At 37.5% G+C, this 21,239-nt stretch overlaps 1 protein-coding gene across 1 annotated transcript in view; it reads right to left on the minus strand.

Annotated features, from left to right (window-relative positions):
- Positions 1–21,239, minus strand: part of LOC127445649 (ankyrin repeat and SAM domain-containing protein 1A-like) — a 48,578-nt gene that overhangs the window by 6,132 nt on the left and 21,207 nt on the right. The window contains exons 3-13 of the mRNA XM_051705863.1: positions 15,889–16,004; positions 15,144–15,242; positions 14,439–14,585; positions 14,104–14,211; positions 13,778–13,948; positions 10,031–10,162; positions 9,358–9,429; positions 6,742–6,825; positions 6,446–6,583; positions 4,621–4,800; positions 955–1,053 (exon numbers count right to left, since the gene is read on the minus strand). Of these exons, the coding sequence (XP_051561823.1) occupies positions 955–1,053; positions 4,621–4,800; positions 6,446–6,583; positions 6,742–6,825; positions 9,358–9,429; positions 10,031–10,162; positions 13,778–13,948; positions 14,104–14,211; positions 14,439–14,585; positions 15,144–15,242; positions 15,889–16,004 (1,346 nt within the window). The remainder of the gene's footprint in view (positions 1–954; positions 1,054–4,620; positions 4,801–6,445; positions 6,584–6,741; positions 6,826–9,357; positions 9,430–10,030; positions 10,163–13,777; positions 13,949–14,103; positions 14,212–14,438; positions 14,586–15,143; positions 15,243–15,888; positions 16,005–21,239) is intronic.

The following is a 21,239-nucleotide window of genomic DNA, read 5'->3' on the forward strand; positions in this document are numbered from 1 at the left end:
GATCAGGTCGGGTCACACGATCTCTAGTGTGGGCTTCAACTTTGTGAAGACCCCTAACAAGCTGTCAAGTGTGGTTTTGCCAGGCTGTGATGTAAACCAAAGGTTATTGAGTATTTTTAAAGAAAGAGATGAGTACTTCGATATGTCCTGCCTCAACTTCCTGTTTCAAAAGAAGATTTGTCAACACAGGGAAGAAAACTACACCAATCAAGCCATTTCATGGGGTCTTTAGATTTAGTGCTACTGAAATTCAAAATGAAAATGAATTCTTAAAATCATAATATAAAGGTGTAATATTATTCAACAACCATGTTATTTCAAATTGCAATTACTTATTCTATATCATACATAACATTTGAAAAATTAGCTCTTTAGAGAAGGCCACCCAATAATGTCATTGAGTTATTTTCAAAAAGATATTTGTCTCAAATGTTGCTGACGCAACATTTTAAGTATCGCTCTAGAAGGCGATGCTTTATTTTTTTAAAATTCCTCTCAGTGACATTGTTAGATGACACAAACACAAATTGTGTTCTAACACGCTTTCAAAGACATCGCTCTAGGCAAGGCGAACCCGGCATTGAAGAACTGTGTAGTGATCTGTGAAGTATAACTGTGGACTGCTAACATATCAAACACATCCTGGGGCCAAAACAAGAATTTAGTAATGAACAAGAACTTTCCTTGGATTACCCAATATTGCAACCTTGTATGTTCAAATATTCCTCTGAATTTAACTGATTAGGCATATACCGCATTTAAAACTTGTGACCTGTTGCTAGTGTCAACCAAAAAATGTGCATGGGGGAAAAAATAGGTGGATAAAAGTGAAAGTTGGAAACGTAACAGGAAAATTAGTAAAGTGAATAAGTGGCAGGGAGGAGAAAGCTAGAGTTGTAGAAGGACGAGAGTGCTGGAGAATGTGAGGAAAAGAGAGAGAGGAGAGTGCAGAACCTGAACTCCAGGGCTGACAGAGGGCAGCGGGAGGTAGGAGGGGCGGTGGGCGGAGCACGTGTGACAGTAACAGCAGCGGCATTCAAGCACAGGTGCACCCTGGGAAGGAGGACCAGGCAGAAGCACAAAGACACAGATTACAGGATTGAGGCAGCAAACTAAACACATATACTATCTACCGGGACTGGAGGTCACATCTCTTAACCAGCCTGATCTCATGCAAATTACGTGAATGTGGCGATATTTGTGAAAAATAATATTACGTGGTTCATATCGCGGCAGTTCCGAGGTGAAATGTCCACTGAGTGGCGCAAAAAGCAAGTTAAATTTTCTCCCAAACAGATGAGGTTTTTAAGGTTAATACTCTATTGAGTTCAACAAAACTGACCTCCCTACCCTAAACCTTAAACCTAAACCTAACCGATAGTGTCAGAAAAAAACAAATGTGAGATGAACACAATTTGCATCACTTTGTGGTGCTTCTATGACACTTTCGGCTCACATGTCAACCGGCGTGCTCTTCAGGACTCGTACTCCAGTCCTTTACATCACAAGTGCAACGCTCTATCAGTTGAGCTACTGCGCAATTCGATCGCACACGAACAAGCTTGTAAATGTAGCTGGTTATGTAATGCAAATGTTAAAATAAGTCATGCGCTATAGTAAAAGAGTTTAGATGTCACAAGATAGCATTGTGTGAGGAACTGAGCGAAAAGTATATGTTTATGATTTGATAATCTTACGTTTTAACTCGTGATTTGTGTGAAAGTGAGGTTTCACTTCACCAGAAAACTGTTGCAATATATATGAGTCAAATCAAAATAATTTCACAGAAATGTGAAATGAGGGTTTAAAAGCAGAAATTAGCAGCTTCTATTTTGTTACAGGGCTTATATTTATTCTTCCACACAAAATGTGTCTTTTGACCTATAAATCTGTCTAAATGATCCTTTTAGGGTGGGAATACTTTCCAGGAGGATGAAATTTTGGTTGTGTGTTAATGGATTTTAATGAATGTGAACAGTCCCTTTATGGTATCTTTGCACATATTGTGCAAAAGTTATCAGGTTGACATGAGTTGCAAAAATTGGATATAACTTTGCACAAACAAGGTTAGTAAACAATTCTGTCACACTAGTCTCATGTTAACACATAAATATTTAAGACTTGTTGTTATACTGGTGTATGTGTTTTAATGTTTATTTCAGTGCGATGTCTTGCCCCATAGACTTCCATTGTAAGTGCAATACTGTAAACTCAATTTATGCTTGTTTTTACATAAGGAACTAGACAAATGTATTTTCTGTGGTAATTGACAGCATGTCACAGATGATAGAGCTTAAGTTGTTTTGAGCCTGGAACATTCCTTTTAGCCCTTCCATGAAGGACCAAAGTGGATAGTAGCAGTCCAGAATTCAGCTTTTGATTTGTTTTTAATTTGTGCTTTACTTTATTCTAAAATGTAAGAATTAAATTTGACAATCTCCCTTTGACTTACATTAATAGGATTCAACATTCAATTTCTAACAAACAATGATGTCATAGTAATATTTTCATACTGAACTGCGTTTGGACCTTTTTTATATATTATGACATTTGCATGACATAACCAACTACATTTACAAGCTTGTTCAAGTGTGATCAAATTGCACAGTAGCTCAACTGATAGAGCGTTGCACTTGCGATGCAAAGGTCCGAGGTATGAGTCCTGAAGAGCATGTGAGTCAACACGTGAGCTGAAAGTGTCATAGAAGCACCACAAACTGATGTGGTTGCTTCAGCAAATGCACTTTTCATGTCACATTTGCTTTTTCTGACACTATCGGTTAAATTCATGTTTAAGGTTTAGGGTAGGGAGGTTAGTTTTGTTGTTTCAAAACTCAGTAGAGCATTAACCTTAAAGGGGTCATGAAATGCTTTTTTTTTTAAATAAATTTATCATCTTCCCTGAGGTCCAGTGATAATGTTATAAAATGTTTTTTTTGCTCCAAAACAGTCACAATTTAGTAATATATGATAATTTTCCACCCTGTTTTTGGTCCGCTGTCTGAAATGCTCAGTTTTGGCCTAAGCGCCTTCTTAAAACTTCAATGTAAACGCCCACTGTTATGATTGGCTAACATCATGCAGCCCCTCAAATTCAGCCAACTCAGTTGGAAGAAAACCTTGACATTATAGAGTAAAATTGCATGGTTTACACAAGGGATGGGCAACTTTGAAGGGGGCGAGGACCAATATTCTTTCTCCTTTCTACCAAGGGGCTGGATTACAAATCCGCACTCTAACAATGTTCACCCCTTTACTCAATTTCCTCATTATGGTGGGTAATCTATGCACAACTAATGCAATGCTATTGTGGTCAATAGTTGTAATAACATCATAAACTGAATGCAATCTTTACATAATCCCTTTTTCAAAGAAATAAAATCAATCCTCAGTCTTGTCCGACGGGCCGTGTTCAACAATACAGAGGGCCGTATACGCCCCGCGGGCCGCCAGTTGCCCATCCCTGGTTTGCACATAACGCACATCCAACACATTGCATCTGAATATATTAAACTGTTCATCTCAAGCACAACTGTTAACACTCAGCACCATAAACAGTCACGACATTTGAAATATTCATGAATGAAACATATTTGAAGTGTTTTTAACTGCCCCATCCTTCAATAACAGTTCCTTTGCAAAGCTTGAATCGTATTTTGACTGTTCACAAGCAATCCATGCTGACATGAGCCGAAAAAAACAAACACATCATAGTCCAAAGAATGGTTAAATTATGCACACACATACTGAAGACGTACTGAGGTGCACATCGCCGGAAACACACCAAAACGGTCAAAGACGTCCATCGTCAAAGACGTCATATGTTTACATACACCAACAATTAAAAATAGTGCAGATGGGCGAAATAATGAGTCCATGACGCATCTGTGCTAAAAACAAGATGCAGCAGCTGAATTGAAGAGAATTGCTTCTCCCTTTCAGTGTTGTAACTTGACACTGCATCTTTTAAAAGTGGCGAGATACATGGCAGCGGTCAAAGAGTCTGTGTAGTTCATGTTCATATAAAAAATATTTCAAAATTGTCCAGATGGGTCCCCTTTGGTTTTATGTTAAGAATAGTAAGATATACAAGGCCGGCCATCTTGACTTGAACTGTGCCAGTGGGCGGGGCCAAGGGCGCAATGATGCATGTTGTGGGATGTGTAAATAAAAATGAGCAATGTGTCGTGACGTCACGAACAGACAGATTTCAACACGAGATGTTTCAGCAGGGTGGCAACTATAAATGCTCTTTTTAGACTGGGGAGAAAGTTTTGAGTTCTGAAATTTACAGTATGTTTTTATAGTACAGTTACCTCTTATATGTCTAAATATCAAGGAAAATGTGATTCTCCATTTCATGACCCCTTTAAAAACCTCCTTTGTTTGGGAAAATTTAACTCGCTTTTAGCGCCACACAGTGGACATTTGACCTCGGACCTGCTGTGATACATGTAATGAACAATGTAATATAATTTAGCAAAATATTTCTCTACAGTCATGTAATTTACATGAGATCAGGCTGATTTATGCATGTAGGCATTAACGCATTTGTACTCCTCACTGATGGCAAGCTGGCCACAATTGTCTGTGTGTAGTGTGTGATTATCTCATACTCACCGCGGAGCGACGTGCACTGATGCGGGACTGTGACGTGGGTCTGCTGGTCTTGATTTCTATGTTTTCTGAGGCTGGACCTGCATATGAACTGTGACGACGGGCCTTCTGCGCCTGGAGAGCCATCTGATAGGCTACTTCAAATGCTTGTCCCAGAGTAAGGATAATCTCATAAGTCTGTGTCTGTACGGAGAACAGCCATTGGTTTATTCAATTGCTACACAACATGCATTTTTGTACTTAGTAAGGCTATACAAAAACAAAAAGGGACAGTTGCAAATATGTTGGACAGGACAGATAACCCACAAGCAAGCATTCTTACTTATTTCAAATGTGAAAAGGCTAGTCAATTATAACAGAGGCTAAAGCATCGACAGCATAGTAAGGCACTTGCAATGGAATTGAGTGGGGCTAGTCAAAAAACATTAAAATACACACTAAATATCACTAAAAGACGTTAACATTTTACGTGTTAACATGATTTTAGTGTGATAATATTGCTTATTAACCTTATCAGGCTAAAGTTATATCTAATACTGCAACTTTGTTACCATGACAACACAACACAGGTAAACGCTGTAAGTTATTTCATCACACAAAAATCATGTTAATGTGTTTAATGTTTATGATTTGTGGCTATACTTTTGAAATGGTGTGATTTTAAAAGTTTATAGACTGACCCCGCTCACTACCATTGTAAAAGCCGCACTGAAACTGCGTTTCACTTTTATTTTTTTATGAACACGGGACAAGCGGAAATTATTTTTGTGTTAATCAACATTTTGCTACAAATGCTGTAGATTGAGCTTTAGTTGTACTGAACCTGGAATATTCCTTTACTTGTAAGGGTTAGAGAGAGGGTGGTAAAAATGATCATTGTAAAACTAATTTGCTACAACTTACGTTAGAGTAGTTGATAAAACTCAGCTAACATAAGTATAAATTTACAATAGAATAAAAATGTGGTGATAATGGATATAGGCCCTTTAAGTCAAAGTGAACTCAAAATTGACCGTATTTACTTACATTTTTCTTGTTGAATATCATTTCACTCATTAAATATATACATTACTTCACATTATGCACACTCGCTGAGCACTTTATTTATATTCACCTGCATATTCATGTGATTATCTAATCAGCCAATTGTGTGGCAGCAGTGTAATGCATAAAATCATGCAGATATGGGTCAGGAGTTTCAGTTAAAGTTCACATCAACCATCAAAATGGGGAAAAATGTGATCTCAGTGATTTAGACCGTGGCATGATTGTTGGTGCCAGAGGGGCTGGTTTAAGTATTTCTGTAACTGCTGATCTCCTGGGATTTTCATGCACAACAGTTTCTAGAATTGACTCAGAATGGTGCCAAAAGCAAAAAACATCCAGTGAGTGGAAGTTCTGTGGACAGAAACACCTTGTTGATGAGAGAGGTCAACGGAGAATGGCCAGACTGGTTTGAGCTGACAGAAAGGCTACAGTAACTCAGATAACCACTCTGTACAATTGTGGTGAGCAGAATAGCATCTCAGAATGCACAACACATCGAACCTTGAGGCGGATGGGCTACAGCAGCAGTAGACCATGTCGGGCACTTTATTAGGACCATAGTGTTCCTAATAAAGTGCTTTGTGAGTGTATGTAAAATCCCATTTCACACTGACTTTAAATATTCGATCCAATTTTCTGTTGGCTATTTTTAGCTTAATATTTCTGTTAATTGTGCTTTTCCATCTCCAACCGGCTCAGATGTTCAAACAACCCTACTCTCTGTTAACCCAGATGGTCTTGATTTGTTCCTCGATGAAAGAGTAGAGAAAATCACACCCACCACTTCTACTGTGGTGAAGACATGGCAGAAGTGGTAGCCAGACTTCAGGTCTTTTGTGATGTATGCAAACGAGCAAAGATCATCAGGATCCTGAGCTGCACACGAGATGTTCTGGATCTCATGCTCTGCAACTATTCCCTGCAAAAAGGGACAAAAAACGTAAAGAAACACTCAGTTTGCTAGGTCGTATGTGTGTCCAAAAGGGGGATTCCAATATTATTTGTACAACCCAAGGTCTGACAATGGCTTCAGTAATGGCCAATAAAATGAGTGTTGTGATACACAGTTGCTCTTACCTTGGTGGCTGCATCAACAAATCTGACTCCTCTGTAGGTGATATTCAGGATTATTACAGGGCCTTTTCTGTGATCCTTTGATTTCTGATAAACCAATGAAGAGTTAGCAGACCAGCGAGTTCAATAATCTACAGTACTGAATATATAAATATATGGATGCTTCTTCAACTTCAGGCACTTTTAGCATTGTGGACTTCTAGAATGTCTCATAAAAAATGTTTTACACTACTAACAATGCACAACAGTGTACTGTATGTACCTGCATCAAAGGAGATATATGTCATATTTTTAAATGTCTTAAGAATTAATAAATGAACATGGTATCATCAGGGTTCCCACTCTTTTCAAGGCACAATTTTCCAGGACATTTTCTGTGCCCAACAGGTGTTATTGGATGCTTATTTGTTTCTGAATTCTGTGTTCGACCATTTTTAGACATCAGAATGTGTCTAAAAATGACTATATTACTATACAGTAGTTATTTATTGTTATCTTTCCCCCATTTCACACGTCCGTTTAAATCAAGCTTTTATTTTGCCGTTTGTGTGTTTGCAGTAAGCTATGTGCCCAGTTTGATTATTAAACCCCAAAAAGCTGTATGTGCTGTGTGCTTCAGAGCGATCTGCTTTCTGTCATCTACTACACACACAGCAAGCGATGCTCATGACTTTGTGTTGCCAGTGAATGAGCAGCTGACATCACAAATTAATTTTGAAGTACGAAGCACATGCAGATTATATATACATTTAATTAAATCGCAGCCTTTTGCTGTTTAATAATCGCACTAGGACATATCACAATTTAAAAAAAAATGTTGTACCAAATATGTCAAATTCCGTAACATTCCGCAAAAACATCAGCAGACCGACTGCATCATCATTGTCTAAAGATTACAACTCAAATGTTTTCGTAGTTAACATGACAGCAATTTTTAAACGAAAATCCTATTTTGCATTAAATAAACACTTAAACTATTTCATTGGGGAAATGCAGAGATGACAGCAAATGAGTAGGAAATGTACGTGACAGGGCTTCGTACACGCAAGTCAACCGTTGATGTTGTGCCAAAACGATACAAATGTGTACACCTATCCAGTGTCCCGATCTTTACTATGTTTTTGTACATGTAACAAAAACTTTATTAGCAACACAGTCAAACTGTTTCATTACACTAAAATATTTTCCAGGATAACTAATTATTTTCCATGACTGGAAAACTGCATTGCAAAATTCCAGGTTTTCCAGGACGCGTGGGAACCCTGATAATTTAACTGGAAATGACGCTGATGGAAATGACATTTTTAATGTTTTTGAAATAAAATGCACTTCTCCTTTGACTTGCTAAGGCTAATTTCATTGCTAATATTTATGTATCCTAAATGCACACAATTAAATAATATTTTCACACTTTACATCTTGATTGAAAATGATGCCCAATTAAAATATTCTTGGTTAACAATACACACTAACTTTTGAAAAATGGAAATGACGGTACAGTCTGTGGGACAGTCATGATTTTTTTATTTTTTTTTTTATTAATAGAAATCATTTTCACAATAAATATTTAAATGGCTTTGTTTATTTCACTCTTTGTTTGGATTATCATAGTTTTAAGGATGAAATAATTTGTATTTTCATAGTTTAATATTGAAAGTCTGGGACAAGGCTAAAACAGTAAAGTCTATACATAAAAGGCAATTGAAAAAGTACCAAAAAGGCCCGATAAAATGTTTAAAATTCAGTTTTAATGTGGCATTCACATGACAAAAAGAAAAAAGTTGAAATCTGTTTTTTTTTTTTGTTTTTGTTTTTATTTGTTAAAGAGCACCTATTATGGTTTTTCAAATATTACCTTTCATGTAGTGTGTTATATAACTGTTTGTGAATGTAAGAAAGTTTCAAAAATCAAAGTGCATGACAAATGGAGTTACTCCCATAAGAAAGAACCGATTCTGAACACCTGAAACGAGTCGTTAGTAATTCCAGACTTACTTCCTGTACTAACCTACGTAATTTGGTAACAAAAAACCCGCCTCTGGTCTTCACTGGCTGCTCGCGAACAGCTTTGACCTGCCCTCAAACACTACACTAAGTGGTAGACCAATCACAACAGACTGGGACATCTGACCAATCAGAGCAGAGTATGCTCTCTGAAAGGAGGAGTTTAGAATGAATCCTTTAGAACGGATCTTTGAACGAGTAGTTTTTGACACTGGGAAAAAAAGGTAATGCTGCCATTTAAATTATGAGCAAATTAAAGTGTTTTTTGACCTTGGATGTATGTATGAGACCTTTAAAACAAAATTAGGCACGTTTAAAAACCATAATAGGTGCTGTTTAAAATCAACCCCTGGGGCATGAAAGTGCCAGAAATTGAAGAATCACCCATAAACTGATTTAATTATAGTGATAGTTCACCCAGAAATGATTTCAAGTCACTTATAAGCGTGCAGCACAAAAAGAGTTATCTAGCAGAATGTCCAGACTGCTGTTTTCTATTTTCAGAAATGCATGACAATAAAATGATGATAGAAGTTTAATGTCTATGTGAACAATTCCATTAACAATGATTTGACATGGAATCAGTTTTAGTTAAGTAAATGTACTAATACATACCCTTATTCTAGCGCACGCCTCCTGTGTAGACTCAATTCCTCGTAAGTCTCTAATGATCACAGAGCCCAAATACTGGAGAAAAACGAGAGCAACTACATTGGTTACAAAAATAGAAATCAAACTTGCACATTGATATTAATAACACATTTATTTTAACATTTATTCATCAAGCATACAGTTCTATCCAAAGCCATTTCAAATGAGTTAGGTCTGTGAGATTAACACAGACACAAGTCACATAAACTTGATAAAAAACAAATTATATCAGATTGATTCCATCAAAATAGATAGCTGTGGCTGAACTGATCGTGCATCATAAGTAACATCCTCTTGGTTTGATTCCAGGATTCACATTTTAAAAATAACAACGATGGATCAAAAGAGCTCTTTAATATTTAATGAGGTGCTCATTTTTGGATCTGTCTCACTGTAGTTTTTAATATTTATGACTTGAACCAAAATCCATTCAAAAACTATACATGCCGTGGCCTATTAGTTAGTGCGCATGCTCTGATACATTGAGCCATGGTGCTCATGTGGGCACCATCATTTCTAACCTGACTCGCATCTTTTTCCCGATTTCATCCCCCCATCATTTCCTGTAATTTCTCAACAATTCCTATCAATAAAAGTGGCACAAATACAACAACTAATCCTCACGTGAAAGACTTACTCTGGCCTCATAAACACAGGACTCTGTGATGAGCTTCTCAGGGTGATGGTGCCAGGTGGAGACAGTGGTGTACATGGCAGATTGACTCGATGGACGAACAATTTGACGAGAATGTCGATCTGCATGACGATCCTAAATAAAACACAACAACAAGTGAAATCTGTGACTCACAAATTGTGTATTGAGTGAAAAATGCATCATGTTTTAAGCACCAATTTTGGTAAACCAATCAAAAGAAAGCTTATCTGAGTTCTACTGTAACATGAATAAGTCAATATAAATGTATTTATATGGTTAATATAAATAAATATAAATATGTCAGATAGCAGACCCACCAAGTGCTTGAAGGGACCTGCTGATTAGTTTAACCTCCTTAAATAGAAACTAGTACAAAGCATCTTTCTGATTATTTTCGAAGAAACATGATCTATTGCTAACACCACAGACACTGAATCGTAAGACAAAATGTAAAGGAATTTATTATATGGATCAAATATGCGACACTAATATTTTTATCCATGTCTAATCAATTATTCAAAAATACATTACAAATGTAATTAACAATTACTTAAATATACACCTTTTCTATGATGAACATGTTTTCAACTACTGAGTTCAAAGTCATTTTGATATTTTTTTCTGGCTTAAAGTAAAAAATGTCATGTGGTGTAAAAAATCAAAGTCTCATTGAAAAAAAAAGCAGCAAAACAATTTAAATTTAAAATATGATTAATATTTGAAAACTTTTGTCCACCAAATTAAAGTCATGTTGTGAAACCAACATGCAGGTAGAAATTTTGTTGTGACAACAAATCAAAAGTTTTAAAAACAAATCATTATTTTGTCATTTTTAATTATATATATCGTGGTGGTGTTGTGACTCACCTCAATCCGGGTGGCGGAGGACAAATCTCAGTTGCCTCCGCGTCTGAGACCGTCAATCCGCGCATCTTATCACGTGGCCCGTTGAGTGCGTTACCGCGGAGACGTAGCGTGTGTGGAGGCCCACGCTATTCTCCACGGCATCCACGCACAACTCACCACGCGCCCCATCGAGAGTGAGAACCACATTATAGCGACCACGAGGAGGTTACCCCATGTGACTCTACCCTCCCTAGCAACCAGGCCAATTGGTTGCTTAGGAAGCCTGACTGGAGTCACTCAGCACACCCTGGATTTAAACTCGCAACTCCAGGAGTGGTAGTCGGCGTCACTACCCAGGCGCCAATTATATAATTATATTGACATTTTTATGAAAAGGTACATTTGGTTCAGGTTATTTGGTGTAACCATGAGAAAACTTCTTGATATCCTTGACTTAAAAATTCATGATTTTTGTAAAAAATATTTTTCACCTTGAAACATATGTTTAAAAACATTTTTGAAATAAATGATTAAGCTGCGTACACTCTCATGTGTTCAAGGTGCAACAGAAACTATTTTAATAGCTTTTACTTCATGGTTACACCACATGACATTTTTAAAGTCATTAAATATATTTTATTGTATAAAATGCTAGAAATGTTTTTCAAATGTTTGTAAATACAATATAAACTCAAAGAGTACATGTTTCAGAACTTGACACGTCTTTTAAACTAGAATCTTTACATTTTTATAATTTGTATCACCTCGGACATTCTTACTGGTTAATAACCCATACATATGTGTGTGTGTATATACTGTATATATATATATATATATATATATTGTGGTGATGGGGGCGTGGTCAAGTGCTGGCTTGTGAATGGAGAGTGAGATCGGGAGATGAGAACGATGAGGATCACCACCTGTCATTGATTGTCTCGAACAACTGTTTTTATTGCAATGAGAGTGGAGATGGTATTAAGAGCGAGCCAGACGCCAGTAAGAGGAGAGAGCTGCCCATGCACGCACACCCAGAGAGCATTGTGTATATATATATATACAGGGTTGGGAGAGTTACTTTTGAAATGTATTCCACTACAGATTACAGAATACATGCTGTAAAATGTAATTTGTAACATATTCCATTAGATTACTCAAGGTCAGTAACGTAATCTAAATACTTTGGATTACTTCTTCAGCACTGTTAGATTTTTTCACTTGTTTTGACTATAAAAACTCTGTCAGTACAGTAAGACAAAATACACATGTTAAAAATACATTCTCTGAAAAACATAAATATCTTATGCAGTGTTGTTTCTAAAATCAAATCTGATCTTGTTTTAAGGATTTTAGATATTTTTACAGGAAAACAATACAAAAATTATTATCAAGAATATGATTTTACTAGAAGGTCTTACTAGAAAAAAAGAAATTATGATCCAACGTGAATTTTCTTGATAAAAAAATATGATCGTGCCTGATAACATGTGCATGTAAAATGGTTAGAAATAGCATTTTATCTTAGCGTAAAGCTGACAATTTACACAAGGTATATTTCTATTTCTTCTGCTCCAAACTTACTTCAAACTTACTTCTCTGTCTGCTCGTATGAATGTAACACATCATAAGAAAGTGTTTCACCGCTGTTCAAATGCACTTTGTATCGCATCATTTATATGTATAAATGTTTTCCATCTGAAAGGACTAAATATTAAATGAAACAAATGACAATAAAATGCAAAGTAATCTCTTCAGTAATCAAAATACTTTTTGAATGTAACTGTATTCTGATTACCAATTATTTAAATTGTAACTGTAGTGGAATACAGTTACTTATATTTTGTATTTTAAATACGTAATCCCGTTACATGTATTTCATTAATCCCCAACACTATATATATATATATATATACACACAATATATTATACACACACTGCCAGTAAAAAGTCTTGAAACACTTACTCATTCTTTATTATAATTAATTTAATTAATTAATTTCTTTATAATACATTTTTCTTTATTTTTTATAATGAAATAAATTAATATGGTGGCTCAATTATATTTTTGTCTACAACACTCATTTCAAACATTTAAGCATACGCCTTCAGATCAATAGATTTTTAAGATCATGAGAAACATTTCAGTCAAGTGTTTCAAAACTTTTGACCGGTAGTGTAGATAATAACTAAACTTTAATATTTTACATTAAAATATTTTCAGGGTTATTTTGGCCCAAAACATCCTGTGAAATTAAAATCTGTGCGATCAAATTGTCAAGTTACTCCAAAGGTGTGGTTGATCTGTTAACACTAAAAGCTGTATTATATTAAATTGTAAAATTATTCATTTTTAATATCTTTTAATGATTTTTTAGACAGATTTCAGACAAATCATGACAGCTATCAGACCCACTAAGGGCTTTGAAGGTTCCTGTTAATTTGTGAAACGTCATCAAACAGAAAATAGTTCAAAAGCTCTTTCTGATTATTTTTAAAGAGATGATATATTGTGTGACACCACAGACATTGAATTGTTGAAACAAATATAAACTCTTAGGGAATTGGACAAATGTATTATTAATATTTTATTATTTATAAAGAATGAGTAAACAATATTTTCATTGTTTTTCTGTTATTTTGGTGGTTGATCTGTTAACATTAAAAGCTTTATGATATTTATATTTAAAAATTGTCTTAACATAAATGATCAAATACATCTTGATCAAAGGTTTCATAATAATTGCAGGCCTTTATATTTTATTTTTATTTATGAAATGTGGAATTGCTCGGCCATGTTTCGCAGCACTTATCGAATGACCTAAACATTATGGATTGTTATGGAATTTTGTCACAGTTTATTCCTTATTAATCACAGTTACTCACATGTGAGCGTGATCTTTCACCGAAAGAGCGGAGGGAGATACTGCCGTCCTGGTCCAGCGCTCTGCTCTTTCTGCCCGATTCCCCCAGTGGTAGCAACATGTCCATTGAGCGACTGGTGTATGGATCCATATAACTGAGTGGTGACGTGTTCTGAGACAACAGGTCCTGAATCTAATAAACACAAACTTTGTTTATGGAACATTAGAACGTTTTCTCTGCAATTCGTATTTAATATTGAAATTTGCATTGATTACATTGATTGGGCGAATGAATATTGTGCTGCCTTATGCTGTTTTAATGTTCTGCTATATACATCATGCCATCACCTTAAGCTGGGAAAATCGGTTGGATTTTGAAGGTGCTTCCTCATACGGTCTCTCTGTTATTGAGGCTATGATCCTTTTTCTGTGACCAGGAAGGCCAATTTTTAACACCTGCATAGAGAAGATATGATTATTGTATCAGATCACAGCAGATATAACTCTTTACATGAAGTACAACATAATCACGGAGGCCTGTACTTACACAATTATCAATATAAACATTAACATACACAGACTATATTTATGTTTTGAACACAAAAAACACAAATTTCAAAATCAGTATTTTTGATATATATATATATATTTCCAGTGTTAATTAAACCAAGAAACATCATTACATTGACAATTTCAAGCTCCCACAGGTTCTTCACGCATTCCAGAGTGCGGTAGCCGCTGGACAGGAAGTTGTGCAGATACTCTCCAAGACCCAGAGTTTCCAACCATGAGGCCAGAGATGTGCTGCCATCACATCCCAGAGCTTTCACCTGAAGGACAAGTACAACGCTAATGCTTTTTCAAAAATCAACTGCAAAACATTTTTATATAGCTTATATAATTCACTTGAGGAAAGCCCGGGGAGATGTTTGGTCACCACTCAAAGAAATGTTCACTGCTAAATAAAGGAAACGGCAGGATGAGTGGCGTAGCCTGGCTGTTAAAAATCTGAGGCGGTAAGTGAAAAACATTTTAAGCCAAATTTAATCATGTTTGAATGTCATCGCATTAGATAATAAAATATAAAACCAGGTGTCATTTGCACTCAAATGCAGCTGGAGCTTTTCTCAGAGCTAACTTCACTTTTCTGAAACATTTTTGTGATGACGATTAATCAGCTGGTGCTGCAGTGATTGATAGTTATATCATTTCAAACTTAACAAGCTTTTTTTGGTGAAATGTTTTGCTTGAAACAAAATACATGCCACTTGGTTTGATATTTTGTTATATAATGCAAAGACATTCATACATTTTAAGTGAGGCTTGACTATCCAAATACTTCTTTGGAGCCACTCTATATTACTACTGGAGGGGATAAAAAATGTTACCTTCGGAAGGCTTTTTGCTGCATGAAGGATTTTCTTTCTGTGGCCTGGGTCCGTGATGCCAATTTCTTGAAGGTCCGCATCCTCCATCACGTTACTCCCCTGAATGCATATATGCAAATTCACATGATTTACTATCTCACTTCAATTAAAAGTTTGTTTGTTACTTCAAACAGACAGATAGACAGATCCAGTAGATAGATAGATAGATAGATAGATAGATAGACACAGTAGACAGATTGGTAGATGGACAGAAAGACAGATACAGTAGACAGATACAGTAGACAGATAGGTAGATAGACAGACAGAGAGATAGATAGATAGATAGATAGATAGATAGATAGATAGATAGATAGAGACAGAAAGACAGACAGACAGACAGATACAGTAGATAGATAGATAGACAGACAGACAGACAGACAGACAGACGATAGATGATGGATTGGGTGGATGGATGGACAGATAGACAGACAGATTGTTGTTATTGTTTAATGAATAGCAAATATAAAATAATAAAAAACAAAATCAAATAACATACTATGTATAGACCAAATCTCCATCAATGATAAAGCACATTGCTTGAAAAGTATTTTTTCTTCCTTACAAATTTTTTTATCCATGAATTACAGTTATTGATAAACTTAATCAGATTCATGCCCCTTATACATTGCCTCAAAAATCTCCCCAACCCTGACTAACCTTCTGTGCCATTCAATGACCTCCTATACGACATACAAAAGCCACTCACCATGAAGCGCAGGTCATCGAAGCCATTGAGCACCAGTTTGCTCTCGTACTGAGGGAAGCCCACGTGTTCCAGCCACTCCCCCACCGACTGCTCCAGCACACGGCTCCCGGCTGCATCTGCCGACAAAGCATGCCGTTTGAGCAGTGAAAAACCGTTCAGCCTGTAGCAGCGGCACTCGGAGGCCGAGATGTGACATTGCCACATCATCTTTGGCCAGCAGAGCTGTGGGCAGCAGCAACAACAGCAAGGCAGTGTTCAGGCTTGAGCAACGGGCCTCCGCTAAAAGCAGGGGCCCAGATATACAGACTATACTAATGATGGAGATACCTCCACAAGCCCTCAGTGTGGCGGGGATGAGAGCCAGGGCTGAATGGGGAATGGAGGTAGGCCTTGGCAGGTAGTCCTTTTAAGTATAGCGTCAAGTAAATAAGTCCTGTTAATTGGGACAATTTGGCGTTGCTCTTCAAGACAATGGCAAAGAAAGAAAGAAACAGTTTTCTTGTATTTTGGAAGATTTTAAAAGTTCAGCAAGATCTTTTGGCTCGCAGCAAAATATTGAAATCTACAAGATGCTACTAGGAAGTCATAGGAAAGTGCACCTTGCATGCTCTAATCCTACAAAACACATTCCTTTACGAAGCAAGGCTGAAACAGACTTGTCCTTAAATTGGGCAGAAAGACCATTTGGAAAACCCTCAGATTCGTTTGTAAAATTAGAATAATGCTAATGAGTTTGCTACAACAGAGTTATTTGACCCTCAAACCCAATGACCCAACTCTTTGATCAATGCTCCACCACTATGCCAGTTCTTCAACATTAGAAGCCTTGAGTGATGCCAACTTGTCCTTTGAAAGATCTTCATGGCACATTCACCCATTCCTCTCTTCCTTGTCTTCCAAGTTTTTAAATGAAGAATCCCTTCCACCAGTAGTCCGTTTGACCACTACTCCAAATATCCCTTGGCAAGGAAGCGTTCTGGTCACAGTAATCCAAGGATTGCTGGTCCTTCCATGGAGCACACCATCAAAGCGAGGTAAAGCCAAGCCTTGATCCAGTGGAAATCAGGTGAGCTCGAACAATGGACAGATAACCTCATAAAAAAGCCCCTTTCGCAGCTTGTTCTCTCTTCTTGCAGCCCAGCCTCCTATTCCAGTTGTTCCGTTCCTCTAGCAAACGTTCCTAAGGGTCTGGGGCCCCTGATCATGCAGCATTCCGGTCACGCTAATCCAAGGACTGCTGGTCCTTCTGGGCTTAGTCACACCTTGCTGGGCTAACATGCCAAAACGGAGCGGCCCATCAAAGCGAGGTAAAGCCAAGTCTTGATCCAGTGGAAATAAGGTGAGCTCCAATAATGGACAGATATCCCCATAAGAAAGCCTTGTTGGTGGCTCGGTCTCACTTTTTGCAGCCCAGCCCCCTGTTCTGGTTGCACCGTTCCTCTAGCAGACGTTCCTAAGGGTCTTGTGCTCGGGGGCAAGGTTTGCTGCATCCCTGATCCAGGAACGCTCAGTCACAGTGGCAGCTGCATTCAGCGTTCACAAAGCACAACATCCAGATGACATACTGCTTCTCCAGAAAGCCATCGGTAGTGCAATACTTGCACGGTTGCAGCAGGTAATCACCTTAAACATATCTTCCTCCTTCAGTTTTGCTTGGCATCATCTCTTTCTACTCTTCCTCTCTCCCTTTCTTCTCTCATTTGCTTTCTACTCTCATTCTCATTGACAGAGTTCTCTCTATAAGCTCTGCAGGGCTGCCATATGCTGTCTGATGCCGAGACCCGCTACACGGCAAATACGCTCTGCTCGTTCTTCAATCCCCCTCCCTCCCCGTCTCTCTCTGCCTCTCTTTCTGTCTCACATACATGCACTCTCTCTTTCTGTGGTGATCAATCTCACCCCCCCCACCCCCTTTTCTCTCTGTCTCTCTCTCTCTCTCTGCCCCTCTATCTTTTCTCTGCTCCCTGTACTGATTAAAATTGCACGCAGGCTCTCTGATCTTGTTGGTGCAGAAAGGACACCATCAGAGGCAGAGAGACAAACCTTCTATGCCAGTATCAGCCAGAGGAGGAATAACAAGAGGAAATGTACAGGTTCCACTGTCCATCCCCCACATCCCCACCCCATATCCCCACCGCACTTAAGTGCTTCAAAGCCTCTCTTTGAAAAATTTAATCGCAGACAAGCCACATACCACGGTAAATCATCAGAGGAATTAAATACATGAACGTATCACTGTACCGCTGGGGGCTGGGGCTTCATATTAAACGTTAAGTCAGCAAAATGTACCGTGCACATGCTGCACTTAACGTAATGCCACCCATTGCCCACTTTCGTTTTGGACACATCCGAGTCAAATTGTCAGAATTTGTGAGCTTTGCCAGATGTGATCAAACTGCTTTCATGTGTTTGTGTGTTGCATCCAGACGGTGTCATCTGAATTTCCATAGTATAGCATGGTCTAATTCAGTGTCACACATGAGTGCTGCTGCATGCATGGAGGGCATTATCTACATGCAGCTGAGAGCAGGGGAATCATCTGAACCGTCAGCCTTCCAGGGCATTATTCACATTCTAACAGACACTGAATTATGCTTGAGATCTAAAATACATCCAAACACCCACAGGCTCGAAAGGACACTAACGAGGGATAGGAGGGATAACAATCAGGACATCACTAACTGTTTAAACCACATAAACATTGAGAAAATGATGTTGAGCTGGTGACTCACCTACCTATTCATATCACTAACAAAAAGTGGTTACCATGGTTTTTTGCACATTTAAATTTTGATATAGCAGACACTTATATTCAAAGCAACTTACAAAATGAGGAAATATTCAAGCAATTTATTAAAAAGGAGCCAACAATGTTAGCAATGCCGCAATATTGTCATTTTATGGACATGGTACCATAAAAATATGCTTGCAAAAAGTACTGTGATGGTACTATGGTAAATTGATTGTCTTAGATGGTAAAACCATGGTACTTTGACGTCACTTACAAAAAAGCACCCTCACAGTCCCAGAAATACCATGGTACATGTCCAAGAAACCATGGTACTACTATATTATTTTTGTAATATGGGGTTATTTTATTGTATGTGTGGTACTGAAATGTATGTAACATGGTATTTGCATTGAATTCCAGGGCACTTCAAAAAATACCATAGTATTACCAAGATACATGTCCAAATAAACCATTGTAGTGCAATGGTACTTTTTGGTACTTTTTTTACACTTACAAAAATATAATATTAGTACCATGGTTTTTTTGTTTTTGGATATGTATCATGATAGTACAATGTTATATGGAGATGTACCATGGTAGTAATTCTATGGTATTTATTTTTACTATGAGGGCACTTTTTTCAAAGTGTGATACTGAAATTCATGTACCATGGTATTTTCATGGTACTCCAGGGTACTACTATACTACGAATGCATGATACTGATACCATGATACATGTGTGAATAAACCAATATAGTACCATGGTACTTTTGGTGCTTTTTGTAACACTTACACCCTTACGGTACCCCAAGCACCCTTATCGTACTGAAAATACCATGGTCTACCATAGTACAAGTCCAAGTTATACCATGGTATTTTTGTAATTTGTAATAAGTCTGGTACTGAAAATCATGTACCGTGTTCCAACGTACTTCTGAGTCCAATTAATGGTACTTATTGGTAACATTTAACAAAAAAATACACTCACAGTACTAAAAATACCATCGAAGTAGCATGTTCTTTTTTTAGATGTATCATGGTAGTTGTTGCAAAAATCATGATAGTTCAGTACTACCAAATTTATTACAACTAAAGTACATTCTCACTACAAAAATACCATGGTACTACTATGATTCTTAAATACAATGATTCTTACTACTAATATCAAAGTATTTTTGTGTATTTATTGAAATCATATTTAAGAATATGCTATTCTTATTATACCATATTACATTATATTTGAAATGTATTAAATTATTAATATGTATCATTATGATTTTATTCATACTTCTTATTTATTTTTTGCCATTGTAAAAATATGACCACTTTTTCCCTATAACAGTTTTTCTGACTCCAATATTTATCTTAAGAACTCTTCGACTTTTCAAATAAATACATGAAAACACTGTATCTCAGGAAACACATTTTTTGTTAACAAAAGCAACTCAACGAACCTCTCATTACACACAGACTCCCGAGAGAAATTTGGGGACACTGGCTCACAGAACAATGGCCCTGTCTGTTCTTTTGATGTGATTCTCTGCTGTACAATTTCTCAATGATTGGATCTCTCCTAGAAAAGTCCATTAAAACATAATGGTCTTCCTCCATATATAGCTACTACCTTGGGAGGCACTTTTCAAGAAGAGAGGAATATAAAGTCCTAATTACTGAGTATCGAAATGATGGCCACACAGGGGTGGATCTACTGGGGGGGGGGCATAGGATGCAACCAGCAACCAATCCCGTGATAGTTTACAGCATTTGCAACAGCTAATCACAACATCAACCAGTCACCTACCTACTATTGCAGCACATGTACAATGTTTGGGCTCTCGTGGGTTGATGAGTTTAGTTCCTCAATAACAATGACCACATGGACAAATATGTGGAAAAAAAGAGGTAAAAGATGAATTTCTTAGTTGTTTACAAGCATTCACTGAATGATTATTAAATACTTGGCTGACAGTGATGGGTTGAGATGGGTGAGACGTGTCCTCAGCACTTTTTGAAATAGCTTTCATCAGGTATGTGTATAATCCTCTTCTCGATGTACACAACATCACTCGGACCGGTCATTGAGGCACATGGCTTTTCCTACCACTGCTACGCAGATGATACGTAGCTCTACCTGTCGTTCCAGTCTGATGACCCTACTGTCTCAGCTCATATCTTTGCCTGCCTCTCGGACATTTCGGCCTGGATGAAGGAATGACACCTTCAGCTCAACCTTGCCAAGACAGAACTCCTCGTGATCCCAGCCAACCCATCTGTTGACCACAACCTGTTGACCACAACCTCACTATTCATTTTGGTATGCCACCAACCAGAACATCTCGGAACCTGGGAGTGGTGGTAGATGACCAGCTTAATTTCACTGCGCACATCTCATCAACAACCTGGTCTTGCAGATTCACGCTTTACAACATCAGGAAAATCAGACCTTTCCTGTCTGAATATGCTACACAGCTCCTGGTCCAAGCTCTGGTTATTTCAGGACTGGACTACTGCAGTGCTCTGTTGGCTGGCCTTTCAGCTAACACAATTAAGCCACTGCAGATGATCCAGAATGCTGCAGCACATCTGGTCTTCAATCAGCAAAAAAGGGCTCATGTCACCC

This window comes from Myxocyprinus asiaticus, chromosome 9 (assembly GCF_019703515.2).
Source record: "Myxocyprinus asiaticus isolate MX2 ecotype Aquarium Trade chromosome 9, UBuf_Myxa_2, whole genome shotgun sequence".
In the NCBI taxonomy this organism is placed as follows: domain Eukaryota; kingdom Metazoa; phylum Chordata; class Actinopteri; order Cypriniformes; family Catostomidae; genus Myxocyprinus; species Myxocyprinus asiaticus.